This window comes from Callionymus lyra, chromosome 2 (assembly GCF_982586985.1).
Source record: "Callionymus lyra chromosome 2, fCalLyr1.hap1.1, whole genome shotgun sequence".
NCBI classification, from domain to species: Eukaryota; Metazoa; Chordata; class Actinopteri; order Syngnathiformes; family Callionymidae; genus Callionymus; species Callionymus lyra.
Genome location: NC_141819.1, coordinates 27,859,704 through 27,882,127, shown reverse-complemented (window position 1 = coordinate 27,882,127; position 22,424 = coordinate 27,859,704). Strand labels below are relative to the sequence as shown.

Sequence of the window (22,424 nt, the reverse complement as noted above, 5' to 3'; positions counted from 1 at the left end):
GGTAATGATGACACCAACGATGATGATAATAACAATGATGATTATTATAATGATAATGATGGCAATGATGATAGTGATGATGATAATGATAGCAATGATCATAGTGATGATGGTGTTGATGATGATAGTGATGATGATGATAACAATGATGATGATGGTGATGGTGATGATGATGATAAAAATGACAATGACATAATGATGACAGTGATGATGATTATAATGATGATGATGGCAATGATGATCACAGTGATGATGACGGTGATGATGGTGTGGATGATGATGATAGCAATGATGATAGTGATGATGATAATGATAGCAATGATGATAGTGATGATGGTGATAATGATGATGATAGCAATGATAATAGTGACGATGATAATAACAATGATAATGGTGATGATATCAGATAATGGTGGTGATTATGAAAACAATGACAATGAAGGTAATGATGAAAGTGATGATAATGATGGCAATGATGATGATGGTGATGATGACACCAATGATGATGATGATGGTGATGATGATGATAATGGTGAGCATGATGATAACAATGAAAATGACGGTAATGACGACAGTGATGATGATGACAACAATGATAATGATGATAATATCAATGATTGTAACAATGATGATGATGATGAAGATAACAGTGATGATGACAGTGATGATGATGGTGATGGTGATGGTGATGGTGATGATGATAGCAATGATGTTAGTGATGATGATGATAGCAATGATGATGACGGTGATGATGATGACGATAATGGTGATGATGACAGTGATGATAGCAATGATGATGATGATAGCAATGATGATGATGATGGCAATGATGATGACGATAATGGTGATGATAGCAATGAGGATGATGGTGATGATGATGATGATGATGATAACAATGATGATAGCAATAATGATGATGTTGGTAACAATGATGATGATGGGGATAATGATGATAACAATGATGATGGTGATGATGAAGAAAAAAATGAAGATGATGGTGATGATGAAGATAAAAATGATGATGACGGTGATGATGAAGATAACAATGAAGATGATGATGATGGTGTTGGTGATAATAACATAATAACAAGGACAAGAAAGACGACAATGATGATGATTCTGTTGGTGATGCTAAGGAAGATGATGGTAACAATGGTAACTATGAAGCTGATCATGGGAATGATGGTGACAACGATCAAGATGTGGTTAACAAACATCACGATGGTGATGATGATGATAACAATGATGATGATGATGATGATGAAGATGATGATGATGATGATGATGATGATGATGATGATGATGATGATGATGATGATGATGATGATGATGATGATGATGATGATGATGATGATGATGATGATGATGATGATGTTATGATGATGATGATGATGTTGTGCAGGTTTTTGTTCCAACCGATCCAGCATGCACAGTTTAACCAATGAGGTTTCAGCGGAAACAAGTAACACCTGACTGACAATCAACAGATTACACTCCTTAGACACCTGATTGGTCAAAATGTGTCCTCTTGATCGGTTGGAACAAAAACCTGCACACCCTGCAGCCCTTATGGACCGAGTTTGCCCACCCCTAAACTAGATGCTTGCAAGAGCTCCAATCATGCATCTGTCCGGTCGTGTTAAGTGTAGTACAAATATTAATGCTTGTTACAGATAAAGTAGTGACGATAAACCAAATTCACATATACAGAGTTCAACAAAACACGCTGTTGTGGGTTTAAAGTCCAATAAGGTTCAATACTTGGTGCTGTCAGTGTCCTTCGCTGAAATCCATTATAAGTCCTGTCTGAGCAGCATCTAAAATACAAGCCACATGACAAGCATTCATTCTTCAAAATCAAGAAATGATTGAAAACACAGTCAGATCAACACTCGTTCATCTCACTCCTGAATCATAGTTGCTAAGTGGTTGTATATTTTAAAAGCTCTGTACTACTAATGCGAGTGTAAATATTGTTGAAAGTGGGTTTTAAATCGGTACAGTGATCCTGTCTCAAAACACCCACAAAATAACAACGTTTTCTTTTTTCTGCTTCAGGCCATTTGAGTCCCGTTCATGTGTAGGAGACGACAACATGGCTAAAATCCACACGGAGAAGTCCATCAGAACAAGGCATCGATTTTCCAGTTGCACATCTGAAGACGAGCTAGCGGTCATTGAAAATGGAGACAGCAGGTACGACCACGTTTTTTTGTCAAACACCTTCCCATCATTATTAAGGTGTGAATTTTTAATTTATCAATCGTTTGTTTACTGTTAACAGCTTTATTGTGTTTTTATGTTATGAAAAACACAAAATGTGTCTTTATTGTCTCTTTTCTAACAACTATGCTAGTGGTGGTATTTATGAAGTATTATCAACTAAGCTAACACAACTAGCGCAGTTTTTTTTCCTGAAATAGAGATGGACATGTCAGTGAAATAAAAGTGAAAGATTAAAGTCATATTATACCTTGATAATGTTCACTATGTTTGCTAAAGGATTTAAGCCCTTTTTAAAATTGTTCTTTCACTTTCATGTTTGTTACAAAGGCGATTAAAAACAGCTAATAGAAAAATTAATAAAATGAACTAATAGTTATGTTTTTATTAGAATTTAAAATGGAAATATTGCATTTATTCTTTAAATTGAGGTTATTTTAACAACCAAGTTAGGAGGGTATACGTCGCAATGTTAGCATCTGCAGCACAGGTATTCATGCCAAAGAACAAAAACTTTGCTAAAAAATGAAAATACATTATAAAATTAATTTTAGTAAGTAAACCGCTAAAAAAATATGAGAAGAAATTACAACTGTTAATATCATGTAAACTATGTATGCTAACAAAAAAGGAGAACAAGTTCAAATTCACTCACTTAAATGACAATTATAACTACACAAAACATTTGTTTGTCTTTCACTGAAGAGTAACATTGCAACCTAGATTTAGGATTTTTATTGAATCAAACAATGTCTCAATTCATCATGTATTCTTCTTCTAATCCGCCTAATATACTACATGATACCTTGATACATTTTATGTGTTCATGAAAAGTGCAAATACAAAGACATATAAAACATTGAGTTGATATAATATTGATGCAACACTATGCTCGTAAATAATATCCACTTATGTTGCGTCCTCTGGCACTGAACACCACCTACGTTTACATAAGAGGTCATATATCAAAAACATAAAGCAACTTTTACTCTTAATTCTTGTTGATATATTTAACATTATTTATTATTATTTTCTTTATAATTTATCACTGCTCTTTTTTTATTACTCTTTATATGTTGAACCTTTTCTGCTGGAGCAATTTAAATTTCCCCAATGAGGGAAAAATAAAAGAGATATCAATCAATCAATTGTTCAATTAATCTCTGCACTGCAGATCACACTTTCGCTCTGAAGGCCACTCTTCACTATCCCACAGAAATCCGATGTCAGGCGCCGGAGCCATGGCCAGGTAAACATTCTTCTGTAGGAAGTGTTTGATGATAATACCTGTAGTCTAGATGGGTGTCACCTTGCTCTTTCTTTCCCTTCTTGATGTTAACCCTTTAGGCTCTCTTACGTCTTCTTCATGCTGCATAACTGGGCCTCCAGCAGAACCAACCCCGAGGAGGAGAGACACGACTCCTTCTTGGAACGTTTCAGGGGCCCTGAGCTCAAAGAGATGGACAGTCGAGAGAGCCACGGCCAGGGCCAGACCGACACCACCCATAAAAGAAAGTAAGTAGTGGAATTCAGGACGATATAAGAGGGGGGCCGTCATCTTGACTTTGTCCTCTGTTCCTCCTCGAATGATACTAGTCAGTGGCCACTGGCTACTTTTAACATGAATAACTGCAACAACACAGACAGGTAAGTGGTTGTGGTGCTTCCCAAATAGTTAACCAGTTAATTTAGGTCTTAATAGATTAGTTTTCTTTTATTATATGTAGCTTATACTGAGATCTTTAGGACATGCAAAGTAGCTGTAGTAGCTCCTCCTGTAGACTTCTCAAGACTATTAGTGCAGATCACAACGTCCACTGGTGCCAATAAAATCCACGTGAGACAAATACTGAGGCTCCTTAATTAGAAAGCTATGGCTTTAGCGCCACCCTCTGGACAGTGATGTGACTTGCATTAATGTCTTTGAGAATCCTACAAAACCTAAAACGGATAGTAATAGTTTCCCATTATTGTTAAAAAAAACAACAAAACAAAGGTATAAACCAAAACTTGCCACCTGTAGCAAAAAAGAGGACAAAAAGGACGAGATTAAAAAAGAAGAGAAGAAAGAGGAGAAGAAAGACAACAAGGATGATAAGAAGGATGATAAAAAAGAAGACGACAAGAAGGATGATAAAAAAGACGAAAAGAAGGATGATAAAAAAGACGATAAGAAGGATGACAAAAAGGACGACAAGAAGGACGACAAGAAGAAAGAGGAGCCACCGTAAGTATGTGGTGTAGAGCTAGGACTGAGAAAAACAGATTGACTTTATGGTTCAGATTTTAATTGTTACATATTGTAATAAACAAATAGAAATTAAGGATGTGTGTTTCCAGGAAAGAGATTTGGATAATGGATCCGGCTGCAGACCAGTACTACAAGTGGCTGACCGTTATTGCAGCACCAGTCTTTTACAACCTGATGATGATTGTTACGAGGTACAATTCAAAGATCTCTTATGGTTTTTTTAAGGGAATCTCATCTGGAGTGAAACGTCTGACGTTCTCTCTGCAGGTCTTGTTTCAATGAGCTCCAGGATAGCTACACTAAACTCTGGATCGTCTTGGACTACACCGCCGACTTCATCTACTACACAGACACGTTTGTCAGATCCAGAACAGGTCTGCTCAAAGACTTTTATGGAGATAAATAAAGAGCTAGTCCTGACCGTTTCTCTCCCGCAGGTTACCTGGAGCAGGGCCTGTTGGTGAAGGACTCCAAGAAACTACGAACCAAATACAAAACCACATCCCAGTTCAAATATGACATGATCTCCATGATCCCCACTGATATTCTGTTTCTGAAGTTCGGCTACAACAACCCGGAGCTCAGATTTAACCGACTGTGCAAAATTTCCCGTCTGTTTGAGTTCTTCGAGAGGACTGAAACCAGAACGAGCTTTCCCAACATCTTCCGCATCAGTAACCTCGTGCTGTACATCTTGGTCATTATCCACTGGAACGCCTGCATGTTCTTCGCCATCTCTAAAACCATCGGCTTCGGAACCGACACTTGGGTGTATCCCAATATCAGCCATCCGGAACACGGCCGCCTGGCCAGGAAGTACATCTACTCCCTGTACTGGTCCACACTGACCCTGACTACCATCGGAGAAACGCCCGCGCCGGTCAGAGATGTGGAGTTCTTGTTTGTCATCGCGGACTTCCTGACGGGCGTGCTGATCTTTGCTAGTATCGTCGGTAACGTTGGTGCCATGATCTCCAACATGAACGCCTCCCGTGCAGAGTTCCAGGCCAAGATTGACTCGATTAAACAATACATGCAGTTCCGAAAGGTCACCAAAGACCTGGAGGCCAGAGTCATCAAGTGGTTCGACTACCTGTGGACCGAGAAGAAGACCTGCGACGAGAAAGAAGTCTTGAAGAACCTGCCAGACAAGTTGAAGGCAGAGATCGCCATCAACGTCCATCTGGACACGTTAAAGAAAGTTCGGATCTTCCAGGACTGTGAGGCCGGCTTGCTTATCGAGCTGGTGCTGAAGCTCCAACCTCAAGTCTTCAGTCCTGGTGACTACATCTGCAAGAAGGGAGACATCGGCAGGGAGATGTACATCATCAAGGAAGGTAAGCTGGCTGTGGTGGCCGACGATGGCGTCACTCAGTTCGTGGTTCTCAGCGATGGCGCCTACTTTGGAGAAATCAGTATTCTGGGTATCAAAGGCAGTAAAGCTGGCAACAGGAGAACAGCTAACATCAGGAGTGTGGGCTACTCAGATCTCTTCGCCCTGTCCAAAGATGACCTGATGGAGGCGCTCACCGAGTACCCAGATGCCAAGAAGGCCTTGGAGGAGAAGGGCAAAGCCATCCTGATGAAGGACAACCTGATCGACGAGGCGGTCGCCAACGCTGGCGCTGACCCCAAAGACATGGAAGAGAAGATCACCAAACTCCAAACTAACCTGGATGACATGCAGGGCAAGTTCGCCCAGCTGATGGCCCAGTTCATCTCCGGCCAGACCCGGATAAAGAAGCGGGTGACCGAGATGGAGGCCAAAGTGACGGCCATCAAACCCCAGGACTTGACCGAGGTGGTGGCGGACAAGGACAAGAAAGTGCAGTGATGTCGGAGACACGCCAGGACTTTATGGACATTTGAGAACTTTTCTTTAGACAAACAGCAAGACTTTTTAAAGGCATGTGTTTTTACCAATTTATACATCTGTTCATCATCTTTACGTGTCAAAATTGTGTTTACTGGATGTATATTTCATGCGGATTGTGCGTTTGCTATGATCCATTCCAAAGCCACATCCAGGCCAAAAGGCATCAGTTGAGTTGTAAAATATTTTCCTCCTGGTTTTCACTTCCTAGTTGTATATTTTAAGTTTCAACCCCACAAGTTCAATTCCACATACTCATGAACTGAAGGTTCCCCGACATATACTTTGAGTTGTATATCTGCACTTTTGAATTACTATTAAAGTGTGTAAATCAGTGACCCTCCTGTTTTGTCATTGATTAAGTGACTGATCCAACCTGGGCACAAAGACATGGTTACTATTTTAATATATTTATAAAAATGAGCTCAATAATGAAGGTCAGCTGGTACCTTGGTTTTAGGGTGATCGGCTTGTGGTCTAAGAAGTTGTGGGTTCAATCCCAGCTTGCGATGCGATTGTGTCCCTGAGGAAGACACTTAACCCTGATGGTGAGATGTTCGCCTATCAGCGTGTGACTGTGTGTAAATATATTTGATATAGAGTAAAGCTCTGCGAGTAAAATAATTAGGTGGTCTTCAACTCATAAAATACACACCAGCATTAACAGCTAGTTCTGCACTAGAGTATGACAAAAGGGGAGCATCTTATATAAGAACGCTTTATAGATCAAGTGCAAAAAGCTGCAGTTCCTAGAGTGTCCACTTGGGGCTGGCTGAAGACAGATGAGTCACATACACACACACACACTCTGCCACATAAAAAACATTAATTGCCTGGTTCAAAAACAGCTTGACGGTTAGATGCTAATTTAATAATCGAAACAAGCTGAACCTGTTTTCTTAAATTTACCCTTTGAATATATTTCTAAACCACTACAGTTTCGACAGACATTTAATGTCTGAGGGAGAAGATGAGATGTCAATCCACACAAAAACTGTAAGGTCGCATGTATGCTCCAGATCCAGACAAGAGAAATAAAGGATCCCTTTTCATCACAGTTCTTTATTTCCTGAGAAACATGAATCGTGAAAAACCATCAAACATATCTTCGATTGGCAGATCTGTGACGATCAAAACTCTCCACAGCACACGATTTAGTGGCGATAAAACAAGTCCTTCACATTCATGGTTGAAAGTGAGTTCCACTCTTGAGCAAACCATCAATAGAATCTTTTGTTAAAGGTCTCTCTACACCTGAGAGGTGTTTAGTTCATCCATTTGTGATTTGGTTTAGACCAGAGCAGCGAAAAAAAGAGGGAGTGTTGCCAATTCCAGCTGTTACCGTAGACCTCCACTGGCACTTTTGTCGATTAGTAAGTAACAAGAGGAACACTAGAAGCAAGAAGTGCTATTTAAAAATGTGAAGCTAGTACCAGCTTTTGAAACAGCTGGCCCAACTGTTTCACAAAGCAACTGTTGACAATATGGTTAACTGTTTCTCAAACCACCGTAACTAAGATTGCACAGTTCGACTGCAAGGCATGAAAACAAATATTAAATAAAAGAGTTTGACGTCATGTCATTTGGGAGGGTTACATTAATACATAGACTCGTCTGAGCACTAGAGAGGTTCTGAAAAGAGACCCAAAATGTGGCGAAACCCCGTCATTATCAGAAAAGGAAAAATCACGAGTTAACAAATGCTGTTTTAGCGAGTAAGAAACCTAAAATGCGTCACACAACCGGCATGCATTCGTCAGACGAGCTCAAAACTACAGCGATATTTGAAGATGTGATCGTTGAATAAATGATGGTTCATGAAGTTATAAGAGCTCCCACATACTCAACCATGTACTTTAATATACTGAAAGGAGGTCATGAGGGCAGTTAACCGATACCAGAGGAGGTGACAACATATGATCTCGCCTGTTTTTCTAGAAACTACTTAATTCAAATCTCATTTATTTCACATCATGTGGTTTGTAAGAAGACATCGTGGAACTTCCTACAGCACGACCGCCGACTCGGCATCTGGAAATCTCACCAATAAATGTGCTTTTGTTTAGTAAGAGCACTTTCACAGTCGCACACATTGAAAAACAAACATGTTAAAAAGAAAAATGTTCAAATCCAGGTGGTTTGCATAAACATCAACAAATGTTTGGCTGGTGGATGTTGTTGAGGCACTGAGATACTGCAGCATTTAGGATTTCTCCACTTCATACTCCCTTTCTTCTCGGACTTAAAGCATTCCGAATCCTTTGGCGTAGGTGATGGCTTTGAGGAGTCTTTCCTTCATCTTATCTTTGGACGAGTACTCAGGAAGTAGCAGCGCGTTGAAGCAGGTGTGAGACGTGGGCAACCTGAGAGACACACAGATGATGGGAGACTGAGAAGGAAGTGCAGTTGAGGAGGCTGCTTCTTCCCCTACTACACAGTAGCTGCAATAAAACTAGCTAGTCGCCGCTCGTTTTATGTATGATGTCCCTCATCTCGTCTTACAAGCCAGTTGAGAGACACAGTCCCTTCAGTGTCTCCCCTTGTTCTCCTACTGGTCGTATATATGCCCTGAACACGACACCAGCATCCAGGAGACTCGTCACATCCTGGAGGAGCTTCGGCTCTATAATAGTCTAAATTATTCATCGAAATATTTGCCTTTTTGCTCAGCTCACATTTCACCACAACAGATCAGTTATTTATGGGCAGCATCCCACACTCTGACCAAAGACACGCCCCCTTTTTTCTAATATTAATTCACTTAAATATATTTTTTTACAATCAATATTCAACGGCTATGTGTTGATTTCTATGTATTTATTTTCAATTAAAAATAGTAGAGTGTATAAAATAACAACTATTCGATTTTAACTAATGTAACAAGTGTGTGTTGGTGAAGCTTGTTCTTTAATTAACATGTTAATGTTCACAGTTTGGATGTTTGTGTTTCAATACATATTGTTGCAGCTAGATGGCAGCAATCATTACATCCTACTCAGCTTAAGGAACAATTAAATCCTTCGATACCGGTGATGACCAAGGATGAGAGGATACAGTCGACTGTATAAAAGCAGTTATGGTTTTGTCAAGAGTCATGTGGTCTGTTAATTGTGGCATGCCAAGCAATACTACAAATCTATTCTTGTTCCTACAGAATCGTGACAAGCATTGTATCGCCAGATTCTTGCCAGTAAACACGCTTCATGGATTCAGAGAATTTGAATTTCATTTCAGCTGCTTCACACTTGGGAACCAATCCAGTGTAACTTTGGATACCGTTCTTTAAAGTTTTCTGCAAGTAAATCAGTTGCTAGAAAACCACTTATGTCTGTGGATACTATGATACTATGAAGCTATGATATCGTATTTTTTGAGGGATGACAAGAAACATGAGCCTATGAAACAAAATAGAACAGCTAGCGACAACATCTCTTACTAAGTAAAATAAACCTTAAAGAAATGAGACCTACCTGTCTGTGTCGGGTCCATTTTTGGCGATGATCATTTTTAATTTGCCCAGCCCACCGACCGGCGCTCGGTCTGTGCCGGTGGTGAACTGAAGAAAAAGTCTCTTCTGCTCTTCTCCGAAAGAATGAATCGTCTCCCAGAAATCTCTGGAAAAAAAAGAAACATAATAACTGAAGGTGAAGCTTCAAGATGCTCTTGACAAACAACCCTCTTAAACCCACTTGATGATCTGTGTGTCTTTGCTGTAGCCTCCATCATAGTCCGTGGCTTTTTCCAACGCTTCGAAGTCGAGGTTCTGTGGACTCATGAGTGTTAGCTTCTGCACACAAGAGATCCCTCTAAAGGTTTGTGGCTCACCCTGCTGCCACAGATGAGCAGCTCCAGTTCCTCTGGTCGGAACAAGTACCTCATCGGGGACTCGCTGGTGACCATCAAGAAACCCTTTTTGAAGGCTCTGAACTGTCGATCCACACTCTTGTTGAGGATGTAGTCAGCATACAGATCCACAAACTCCTTCTCAGAACAGACGGGACACAAACTAATGTTAGGCAACTTTCTCAAGAGCATCTACAGTGGTGGGAGAAATGCTTCACCTGTCTGTTCTCCCTCGTGACCGGGATGCTTTCACCTTCCTCCTTCAGGTCGTACAATATCGGGCTCCCGAAAAGGTCGGTGTGTGAGATCTGGAAGGTCAGCATCATGTCCTCCTGCACATCTCCAGAGTATCCCAGCAGCTCCTTCAGACTCTGGTATAAAGCCTGCAGAACAAACAGATCCCAGTGAGCCTGCTCCACAATCTCCCCCCAAAAATCCAAATGTACCAGTCAAAACAAGTAAAACCGCACGCACACCTCAGCTGCCTGACAGAACAACTGGACATTCAACATCTTTCACTGCATTAACGGAAGAGTCTACTGTACCGGGTGAGAGTCTGACAGGTCCAGGTGGGTCCCTTTCTTCCCCATCAGTTTCCTATAGACCACCATGGGGAAGTGCACGTCCAGGATGCAGTTGTTGTAGATGGCCAGTCCCAGAACGATGCCCACCAGCGTGTACTGGTCTTCATTCTCCAGGGAGGACGAGTTGAACCAGAAGATGTTGGTCTCCTCGTCGTACGTAAACATGCCTGTTGAGAGAACAAACAATAAATATGAAACAATTTCATTCTCAAGTCACAGTGAAGATGACAAACATCTTGTTGACTCCATTGAATTAGAGGTTAAAAGGGGCTTCCTAAACTCAAGCATGTCTCACCTATGTCGGGGTTAAATATTTCCTCCAGGACCAACTGGAAGAACTCCTTCGAAACGCCTCCCTCGTCGACGCCCTGCTCGCCCTCAAACTCAACGAAGAGCTGCTTCTTCAGGTCAGAAGGATTCTCCATGGAGATCATCTCCAGCTGGAACAGGAGAAAGGGACTATTATAGGAGGTTGACCTGAAACCTTCATCATGGTTAAGAAAAATCAGGAAAATATTTCATTCAAGGACAAACGAATCCCTCGCACAGACCTCGTATCATGATACCTGGGCCAAAATACTATAGTACAACAATGTGTCAGAATATAGACGTACAATTTCATTAACAGTTTGTAGTTTAAGAATCTCAAAAATTAAAGGACAATTTAAGTCATAACTACAGTATTCCATTGAACACAACTTTTCTATTTATTTTAAATACTGAAAGTCAGATGCAGTGTAACATACATACTTATACTGTGTACTTTAAGTATACAAACATCCTTTACCTGTGTACTGTGACCGAAAATGGTGTGGTGACATACAGCAGAGTAACACCCAGTCTACCATAGTTGAGGTGCAGAAGTCACATTTACCTAGTAGTGTAACTGAACTGGCGTATTATAAAATGTATTTATTTTTACAAACGAAAAAATAATATTAGAACATTACTTGAAAAAGATTGAATATTTATATCGGTGTCCTGAATATTTCACATCATTATCACCTGAAAATGTGTTTAGTCTTTTTGCTACCTTCATGAATAGAAAATAAACATTATGTACTGTAATAAATAAAGAATTAAATACTTAACAAATAACAATGAAATATGTCAAGAAATAAATACTTTTAAGTATAATTTATTATGACCATGCATTTACTCTGATTTTTTAAGTGATATTTAGATTTTATGAGAAAGAAAAAAATTTGAGTAGTAGAAGTTAACGTCTACATATTTTTTGTTGTTACTTAAATGGGCTTCTAAATATTTGAATGTTATTTAAATAAATACTTTTTTCATAAATATTAATAATAATAATGACTTTTACAATACAACTTAAAGAAACAGTAAATAAATCCAGTGATTTAAGATCCGACTCAGTGACTCACTCTGACGAGGGCGTCATCGATGACGTGGTCTCGACGCACTTTCAACTTCAGATACGGGTTCGGTTCTTGCCCCTGCACCATGCTGTAGGCGGCCGTCAGGCGCCGCTCGCTGTACATCCGGATCCTGTTGTCGTAGTAGAGTCCTTGGCTCTTGGTTACCACGTTCAAGATGAAGGGGCAGGTCTGGAAGGAGAACTTGGTCTCTGCGTCCACTTTGAAAAAAGTGAAGTCCTTGTCCATCTCCACCACGTCGTTCAGCGATTCGTTGACAAAATCCTCGAAGGGGATCAGAGGCTTCCTGCTGTCGTTGGCTCGGACCCCGAGCTCCTTACCCAGACTGTCGACGTGTGGCGTCTTCTTGTAGAGGCGCTCCTCCCCCAGGAGCTCATGGAGGCTCAGCACATCCGACTGGACGTACTCGTCGTCGTCCTCGTTGTGGTTCACGTCCACGTCGCCTCCCAGGATGCTGGCGTAGAAGACGACTTTCAAGCACTCGGTGGCGGCCACCACCGCCTCGTCGTCGTTCACCAGGTTGTCTGAGTCGTACTCGTTGCACACGACGGTGAAGGTGATGAGCTGCTGAAAGGTCTCCATCATGCGTCGCAGGTGTGGGAGATCGTAGCAGGACCACAGTCGCGCCAGTCTAGCTAGCCCGGCCACTGGCAGCAGACTCATCACCTTGCAGAAGTTCGGTAAAGCGCTCTCCAGGTACTCCGGACTGTGAAGGTTCCTGTTTTCCATGATGATGACGAAGATGTTTAAGTAGTCAGGGTTGGTCTCGTACATGTCAAGGTAGAGCAGGTCGAGGTTCATGCTTGGCGTGAGGAAGAAGAGGGCGTTGACAAGAGCCTCTTCCAGCTCGTTGAGCTCAAAAAGTCTGTCGTAAAATCTCCTGACTGCTTGGATGTCGAGCGTCACGTCGCAGGGATCGCACTTCTCACCGTCTCCCGAAGCCGATTCACAGGACGTACCCGGCAGGTCGGAAGTCTTCCCTTTGTCTTCATCATTTGTGCTTGTTTTTTGAGATTTCTCGTCCTTTCTGAAACTGTTCATGAGGGAGCCGGTGTTGGAGAAAATCCTGCCAATGACGCGAATGAGAGGAGAGTAGTCTCCTTTCTGTTCGCAGTCACTCAGGATCGTATCGACGATCTTCTCGTTGAGGTGATGAACGTCTGACAAGAAAAAACAAATTCAGACAAGTAAAAAGGAGACAGGTGTTGAACAATTACCTGAGAAGTCATCTAGCAGCTCTGCGCTGCTGGTCATACTGTCCAGCTTGGTGCAGTCGTCAGCGTCGGCGTCGGCGTCGGGGGAACCACCGTCTCTCTTGGATGGGTCGCACAGTTTGGCATTATTCTTAAACAGCTCCAGCGCTTTGGCAGCCGCAGCGTTTTTGTCCAAAGACTCAAAACCTGGACTTGAGGCACAAAACTCATTCCTGCAGTCGCCATTTCCACAGCCCTCAGTCAACTGCCGAAAGTAGCGCTCTATCAGATGTTTGGCAGTTGTTCTGTTCCTGAGGGAAGAAAAAAAACTCAGTGTCACTGAAAAAAAAATCTGTAAAACGTGTCTTTGTAATTGACGAGAATAGTTAAAAAAAAAAACCATCATTACAACAATCATTTATTTTATATTCAATGAGAACTAGGTCTAGGTATAAGCAAACATCTCGATACGTATCACAATGCAGGGGGCAACGCTAAAATATATTATGATAACTCGTATTTGTAAAAAAAATAAAAAGACATTTTCTTTTTAATTTACATACACATTGTTTAACTACAAACCATAAACAAAACAACCAAAAAAAGATTAATGACAATTATTATAATAATAAATATACACACACACACATATATATATATTTATATATATATAATTGACACAGAGCTGTCTAATACTGACGCAATATAGTGGAAAAGAACATTGCAATATATCGCCATTTCGATATCTTTCAACACCCCTAGTGAGAACATAGCAACATAAATAGTGACTTACATTCGGAAGGATTTACAAATGTCTGGGGGGCACAGTGGACGGATCTCTGCAAGATATTGACCCAAAATTGTTAAAAGGAAACATTCAGCCATTTTAAACAGGCATTATAAAATATGAAAAACTATTAAACTGAAACAAACATTAAAAGCATAAAGCAGATACAATTTTATCAATTGAAGACTCATTTTGTCATAATAAAGACTTGTAATCTTATCTTAGTAGAACCATTATTTATATCTAATGTAGATATTATTTGAAGTGTTTTGACGAAGTGATTTCTACAAATGATAATGTTAAATAACATGTTTTTATCTAAATCTTTGCCATCTGACCATAAATGTAAATGAAAAACTATAGATCTAGAAAGAGGGCTTTAACAATATGACAGAAAACGTTCTTATTTTTATCACAGATTAAAGAAACAAAGCAGAGGCAGTAAGAAATATACATTTTGGTGAGTCTATCTCACCCCACACATATAATTAAAACATTTCAAGGATACGGATCAATATCCCATCCTCAGGTTTGCCTTTAGGATATATTCCTGTGAAAAAAAGTGAGAGTTCTGCTCCCACACGAGCTGTCAGACACCAACCTTGTGTGTCAGTGACACTGCAAAATGAAAGAGACTGACAGCAGCTCAGAAAACATGCAGCCTCGTCAACTTCCGCCTCTGTTATTGAAACGACACGAACCTAAAACGCGACACTATCACAAACATGTGCGAATAAGGCTTATAATTAAAAGTTAGTTATTTCTGAATCAATGCAGAGTCACTTTTGCCGTCATCTTGTAAACAAGCACTCTGGGTATCCCGTCATGCAGCGCGGTGGCTCCTCCCATCCAAGTGCGGCTGTGACGTCACGTTGGTGAAATAAAAAAAAAAATATTTTTAAGTAAATACAAATCGTATATATTTTTTAGCATAATTAGCTTTTTTTAGAAGGCCAATACAAAGTTTGATTTTTTTTACATTTTTCCGAGAAATATTTTCTTAGTATATTTTATATTTCCATCGTTTTGGGGTAAACGTGTGATTGGGAATAGTTCACGATTAAAATCAATCACTTCAGGTGAATAATGTGTCCGAGTTTGGATATTTTTATATGTCAACGTAATGTGTCATATGTGACATATAATGTGAACGCTGTGGCAGAAAAAGAGGACGTGCAGTTTCTAATGTGAACACACGAGGGCTCTGCAGGCGCAAAAAAACCGAGCACAAACAAGAACAAACAATTGAATCCAACCATCTGTACGCTTACAGTTAAAATAATAATAATACCTGCAGAACTATTTCAACTCAAACTACTTGTGTTAGATTGTTTTCAGATGAGTTTAAAGTATATTTTTTAAATCGTCATTTAATTCTCAATGTATGAAATTATCCTGTTTACAACGTACTAGCAATTGAAATTATTATAAACCAAGCAAATAAATCTTAAATGTACAAAAAAAAACAATTTTTCCTTAAAAAAAAAAGAAGAATAAAGAAGGAATGATAAACCCTGTTGACAATATGAATCAAAAGCCTGCCTTTGCTTTATGCGAGATAAAAACATATACAAGATGGTTTGCCAATAAGTGAAAGTAATTGTCTGATTATAACAGAAGATTAATAAGAAAATCTTCCGCTATAGTTGCAGCAGAGCACCGGATAGTGATGTGGAATTATGAGGATTTCTGGGCCCTCATAAAAAGTGTTCTCGACTGAAGATTCCTGGTCTGGTCTGAGTTGAACAATGTCTGCTGAGATCCTAAACCCTCACATGTTTGCTTGAGTTATGAGTGTAGGAGGAGCCGTTGGGCGGTGCAGGGAGCAGCAGTGGGGAGGAAACAGCCTAATACATGTTTCCTCGTCCTGTTGTGTTGCTGAGAAGATTCTATTTCTTGTCCAACATGTTGCAGCAGACTGCACGCTGGTTTCTCAACCAAGAAGACAGATGGATCTTTCTCAGTGCAAAGTGTTTGCAGTTTTACTCTCAGAGCTCGTCCTTCTCAGAGAGAGAACCACACACCGTCCACTTTCAGAAGGATTCAAAAATAGAGGAAAATGTCAAGGACATACTGAATTTTACAATAGATAAATTAGATTAAATTGGAGGAGAACAAATACATTTTTCAGAGCAACAATATACACAATGACATTTTTTTTAAACGTATTTTGTGGAACAATTCTGTCAAGTAAACCATCAAAATGGAAGCATTTTTACATTATATATATTATAATTGAAATAAGATTTTCAATATAAATACAGGTGCTGCCCCTTTGCCCAGGTCTATGGTCTCTAGTTTAGGCTAAACATACTCATTTCATAACTGTTTTTGTGTTCCCCTTTCGCATGTTTAAGACAACTTTGTGCCACAAAGAAAATCTGCAATTTGACGTACAAAAAATGTAACTTTTTTTTAGAAAGTTGTTAAATTTGTTTGAATTAAGTCTACGTGGCAAAAACTGAGAGAGAAAAAATCGTGTTGCATTCAATGACACCTGGCTTATAGGAAACAAATAGCTTTTCTTCATGAGTCTTTTACACGTCAAATATGAGGAAAAGTCTGTGGCTGGCTCTGTGGTTGGCATGAAGCTGGACTCACTGGTGACAGTTGCTGAGAGGAGATCACTGGAGAAACTACTGTCCATCATGGATGATGATAGTCATCCTCTGAACACTGTCATCAGTGAGCAGAGAAGCAGATGGAGCACGAATGCTCCTCCCATGATGCAACACTAATAGACTCAGGGACTCATTCATTCCTTGTGATATTAGACAGTTTAATTCTGAGTTTGGGGGCAGGAGTGGAGTGAAAAGATGATTATATTCTATGTTAATCTTTGTATCTTTTGTCTTTGTTATTTTTCTTTTATCTATGTTCTTTATCTTTAGATTTAGATTTAGATTGTGTCATCTTTCACTTTCTTTTTATTGCTTTCTTCTTGTTTTATGAATCTATCATCTGTTTTGCCTTGTGCTGGAAAAACAATGTCCCGAATGAGACCTCCAGAGAAACCAATCACCCTGCTGCAGATATTCATCCTTAGAATTAGCAAATAGTTTAGAGAGAGAGAACCCTCCTTCTCACATGTGGTCCTTCGAGTCGGATAGAATATCTAAAGCAGGAAGATGTCTGAACCCACTTAAAAGGAACTCATCCCTCCCCGTATACCTCAAAGACCACATATTTCCAGATATCACAGGAAAGGTTACTCCACCAAGGACTGTCTCACCCGTCCAAGCTATCAAGACGAAGCAGAGGATGACAGCAGTAGTTAGTAGTAAGTTCTCGTTCTGGATCCCCAGTCAGCCAGGAACTCAGCAGCATCATGCAGTGCTTAAAAGGAGAGAAGTCACCCCCACCTAGGCAGAGGTGGGAAGATGAGTGTGTAATTTTCAGAGAGGAAAAAGAGCATCTGCTGCAAATAATGTCACAGCTCAGAGTCCAGAACAACGAGCTCAGAGCCCAGAAGGAGGAAGTTGGAGCAAAAAGGGAGCATCATAGGCCACATCATCGGTATGATGACAGCTCACTATTCAGAGACCACCACACCTCCTACTCCAACTACACAGGATGTCAGCCCTGGCTTTCAGGGGTGAGCGACAGGCATTTCCAGATGCACCACTTGGACATTCAGTCAGAAGACATACTTCACCAGAGACGAGATATAACGCCCACACCACATATTTTCCCGAAAGACAGCTCTATGCAGGTGATCGCCACCCCAGACAGCCAACTTACAGCCCACTCTGGGGCCAAGAGCGAACTTTACGGGGACCTACCCCATCAATCCCAGACTTCCTTCACGCCAGCCCGGGGGAGTTTGCTAGGATGAAGATTGCCCTGGAGAACATTCTTCCCCAAGACGCCACTGAGCGTTTCAAGTACCAGATCTTGACAGATAGCTTGAAGCGTGAGGAAGCCCTGCTCATCGCCGTCTCCTACTGCAACTCGCAGCAGCCTTACACGGACACCATGGTAGCGTTGAACCAGAAGTATGGACAGCCCCAACAATTGGCCCTCTAACGAATTGTTGAGCTGATGGATGGCCCCAACATAATCAGTGGTTACGGTCCGGTCATCAGTGAGCATGTTGGGACAGCTTGGGCACAATGGCCATGTGGAACTTGACTGTGGCTCACATATAGCTTGTCTGCTGGCAAAGCTGTCACATGAGCCATGACCCACTTTTAGAAGGTTCATGCACCCAACAAATCCAAAATCTACTTGACTTTGCAGACTGGCTGGAGTAAGAGCTTCAGGTTCAGACAGACCTGCCGGAAAATAGCCGCAACAACAGAAGGGAACATTATTCTAGGGGCAAGGATACTAAGCGGGACGTTAGACTACCCAGGGAAACCTCTTTGCTGATGGTTGAGACAGATAGTGCAGAGCTGAACCTACCCAGTCCTCAAAGAGGTTCTGCCCATTCTCTGGAAGAGGGCATCGTTCAGTCGAGTGTGACCTGAGGATGCGCTGTAAAGAATGTAACAGTCTCCATCTCTTTGCACTGCACAACGTCAGTGAGAGACGCATATCAAGCTGCCAGAGAGCAGACAAGGTTATCCCAGATTCAACCCAGTCATCACCTGAAAGGAGATGTGCTGTACATAGGAAGGCCACCTCATGGTTAGCGGGTCCTTCTCAAGGTTGGGAAAGTAGGTCTCAAGCATGGAACTCGAAGTCTGGAGACCTATGCCGTACTGGATGATGAGCGCAACAGCTGGGCCTTCAAGGACAACCAGAAGACCTACCACTTAGCCAGTTCGGTAGAAACAGCACGGGGCGGCAGTCTCCTTTACGATCTTCCCTGCAGCTCGCCCTAAGAGAGTGTGCAAGATCAGACGAGCCTTCACGGCATAGTCTCTGTTCTAATGGCTACAGTTGAGAAATGCAACTCTATTCCATATAAAATCCTTACCTTCATCAGGATTTATTCTCAGGTCAGTTTGAGGGTGAACGGTGTTGGCGGGGTGTGAACTTGTAACCTCACTTCCTACCAGCAGCCACTGGATCCACAGTAATGGATCATTGGCGATCAATAAGTTCTGTCACGCAATTCAATTCAACTCGCTCATCTTTTTGTTTAAGCGTGTACTGGGTAGATAATGGGACACCCTGGAAAGGCAACGCTGGACTTGTCAACAAACTAGACTTAAGCAAAAATAATGTATATTTCTACTTTTGCAGCGAGAATTCTGACCCGCTCAAGTAGGAGAACTCACATTTCTCCGATCCTTAAAACTCTTCACTGGCTTCCAGTTTCTTTCAGGATCAACTTTAAAATTCTGGTTCTTACTTTCAGAGCTATTCATGGTCAGACTCCTCCTTACATCAGTGATCTGATCCAGCCTTACACCCCAGCTCGGGCTCTGAGGTCTGTGGATCAGAATCTACTGATGGTTCCACGCACACGGCTCAGGACCAGAGGAGAGAAATCTTTTCAGGCTGTTGCTCCTAAGCTTTGGAACGATCTTCCTCTCTCTTTGCGCTTGATGGATCTACTGACTCCTTTAAGAAACACCTTAAGACGTTTCTATTTGTTCAGGCTTTTCCTTGAATTTCTCGAACTCCTGTGTTGTTCTCAGTATTATCTTGATCTTTAAAGTATGTACTTTTTTGAGTATTGTTTTGATTGTCTAAGCGCTTTGTGACCCTGGTCTCGAAAAGCGCTATATAAATAAATATTACTTACTTACTTACTTACTTTTAAACAAGTTAACTTGCTATAGAAGTGTCACAAAGAATAAATAAAGGCACATTTTTTGTGTAGTAGAAATGCAGCTGTGGCAATACACACATCATATTATGGGATCAGAAATAATATTTCCACGTACAAGTCCTGTGATCTCACTTGTGCATCTGCGAGGATGTGGAATCTTTGCAGGCTTGCACAACTGCAGCCTTTCTCAGGGCGTGCAAGAAAAAGCTGCTGATGGAGAGAGAGTCATCATTATCTCCGACCCGGAGCAGCTCCTTCACAAGTGCACCGGCGGTCAGTAATTTGGCCGTTAAAGCATCAGCAGAGTCGTGTTCCCTCATCCTACTGTAAGAGAAAACATTAATAATACACCCCCCCACACCCTCTCCTCCCTCGCCTCCCCCGCTCGCCCGGACTCATCTGCTGTGTATGCACACCAGGCAAAGACAAACTGCAGCAGCACCGGGCCAGCGACCATCCATCTCTCTCAGCTCTCACCTCTGTGCACCAGTGTGAGCTCGGAGAGAATTAATGCTGATTAAATATCAAGATCTCTCACCAGTCGCCACTCACATCTCATTGAAGGAAGCCTGCACTCCGGTAGAAATGACAGGAAGAACTTTCTTTCACAAAGGAGGAACTTTTCAACTCTTTAACTTCTGAAAAAATGTTTTTGTCTGTGAATGTGTAACAACAGCTTAAGACCAGGTGTCCTTGTGTGGACTCGAATAGAAGTTTATGTTTTATTGGTTTATGCATCCATAGCAGAGTAAAATTGAAGATGAGATCTCATTCATGTCACAATCTCTAGCACTAGTTGAGACAAAAGTGGTTTTCTCATTCTTCTCAATGTCTCTCCTGAGAATTAAGTCTCACAAATTCTCTTTTCCTGATCTCAAATGAAATAAAAATGAGACATAATGTGCCACCTTCGAATATTTCTCAATTTGATCTCAGTTATATCTCAGTCAGAAACACCGTCTCCCACTAGCAGTAGCTGAGTTCTCAGATTCTCTTACAGTTTCTCTTTTCTAATGTATCAGCAAAATGAAACATTAGAGGAGTGCCAGCTCTCAAATTAATCTCAATATGAGCTCAAGAAAGCCCTTTTCAACAAATGTAGGGCCAGAGCAGTTTATTTTTTTCAAAATAAAAGTTAGTTCAACGCCATGATTCAAACGGTTCACATTTATTTACTAGACACATGCACTATACTAGATTTGCACTAGTATGACACTAGTGACCAATTTATAGGTTTCTCATTTGTATGGATGGGAATTCAAGTTCAAATAAAAGAAAAAATAAATAAATATGAAGTACAGTGTGGTTATTAATTGATTAAATACTATAACGTTTCAACTTTTCCATTTTTAGTATTGTTTTTACAGTCATTTCTAATTACTAAAGATAATACATTTTTAAATTGGATTAATACTTAATTTGTTCTCGTATTTCAGCTCAGGATGAGATTTTGTAAGATCTCTTTTAATGTTCTTACTTCTCAGATTTGTCTCATAAACGTCTCAGATTCATCTTATTTTTTTAAATTTAATTCTCATTCAAAGGTTATCAGACATAATGTAGAACAAGGGGATTTTTCTCAATTTAACCTCCTTTGTCTTACTAGTGTCTTCTCTCTTTTTAACTTATGTCTTACTCCTAAGGGTCCCTTAGAAGTAATTCAGAGGCAAATGATCACAGGATGATATGAATATGAGAATCAAAAATTGATCTCAAAAGATGAGAATGAACAAGAGATGAGAAAAACATTTTTCCTATGGGCAGGATTTCGAGTGCGTGTCTCCTCAAAAATGTGTCTCTTAAGTTTACGAGTTAAACTAGAGTTTCCAACAAGTATAAATCATTCATTTCAAAGTCCAACATTAAGGGAACAAATCGGGTTTGTTTCCATGTCAAATATGAAGATACATTTGTATTTCAAGAGACATGTTTTCACCATGTTTAGCTGGTTAAACGAGGCTCAGGCCTCCCTTGTCATCGCACCAGTCACAGTTAGGAACCTTCTCTAAAACCAACCACTTATTTTCTAGAAAGAGCTGAGATTTTTCTCAAATTTACTCACCAAAGTTATTTTATAACTTACTAATAGTAAGTTTGCGACACCCTTTCCACACATAAATCTGGTCTGTGTCCGGGGGCCTTACTGCAGAAGTGCCAAGGCACTAGTTTTAAACTCATGGCCTGGGGGACAAATCAAGCCCGCCAAGTCATTTTATGTGGCCTGTCGGATGGTTGGCTCAAATCAAAGTAGATATGTCATGTTGATATGTGTTTAAGATAAGAAAAGTAAAAGGGATTAGGACTATCAATAGGAAAATATGTTTTTCTTGCTTGTTTGATAGAGGACAAACACAGAGAAAATTAAGATATATTGAGCCTCCAGGACTAAAGAACAATATTTCAATCCAACTAATATTTACTGGTATAGAAAGTTTGGTAAATGTACATTTTGTTTTGGCCCTTTTTGTGTTTGAGTTTAACACGTCTGTACTACGGGACTATAGACACAACAAACCTACGAGGAGTTGTGGTTAGTTTTAAATGGCTG

General features: G+C 40.6%; 2 protein-coding genes across 2 annotated transcripts; one reads left to right on the top strand and one right to left on the bottom strand.

The window, feature by feature from the left end:
- The first annotated feature begins 3,827 nt into the window (after positions 1-3,827).
- Positions 3,828-6,441, top strand: cnga3a (cyclic nucleotide gated channel subunit alpha 3a). Its single transcript, XM_087784436.1, has 5 exons — positions 3,828-3,870; positions 4,247-4,450; positions 4,564-4,665; positions 4,742-4,848; positions 4,912-6,441. The coding sequence occupies exons 1-5, from the start codon at positions 3,845-3,847 to the stop codon at positions 6,306-6,308; spliced, it is 1,836 nt and encodes a 611-aa protein (XP_087640562.1). The 5' UTR covers positions 3,828-3,844; the 3' UTR covers positions 6,309-6,441.
- Positions 6,442-7,391: 950 nt separating this feature from the next.
- On the bottom strand, positions 7,392-14,965 carry ube3a (ubiquitin protein ligase E3A). The gene is made up of 11 exons (XM_087784435.1): positions 14,756-14,965; positions 14,161-14,206; positions 13,392-13,678; positions 12,163-13,334; positions 11,070-11,214; positions 10,736-10,941; positions 10,409-10,573; positions 10,173-10,328; positions 10,037-10,110; positions 9,818-9,961; positions 7,392-8,710 (listed from the first exon to the last, which is right to left on the bottom strand). Coding segments are annotated over exons 2-11 (2,472 nt in total). The 5' UTR covers positions 14,163-14,206; positions 14,756-14,965; the 3' UTR covers positions 7,392-8,589.
- Positions 14,966-22,424: the final 7,459 nt, after the last annotated feature.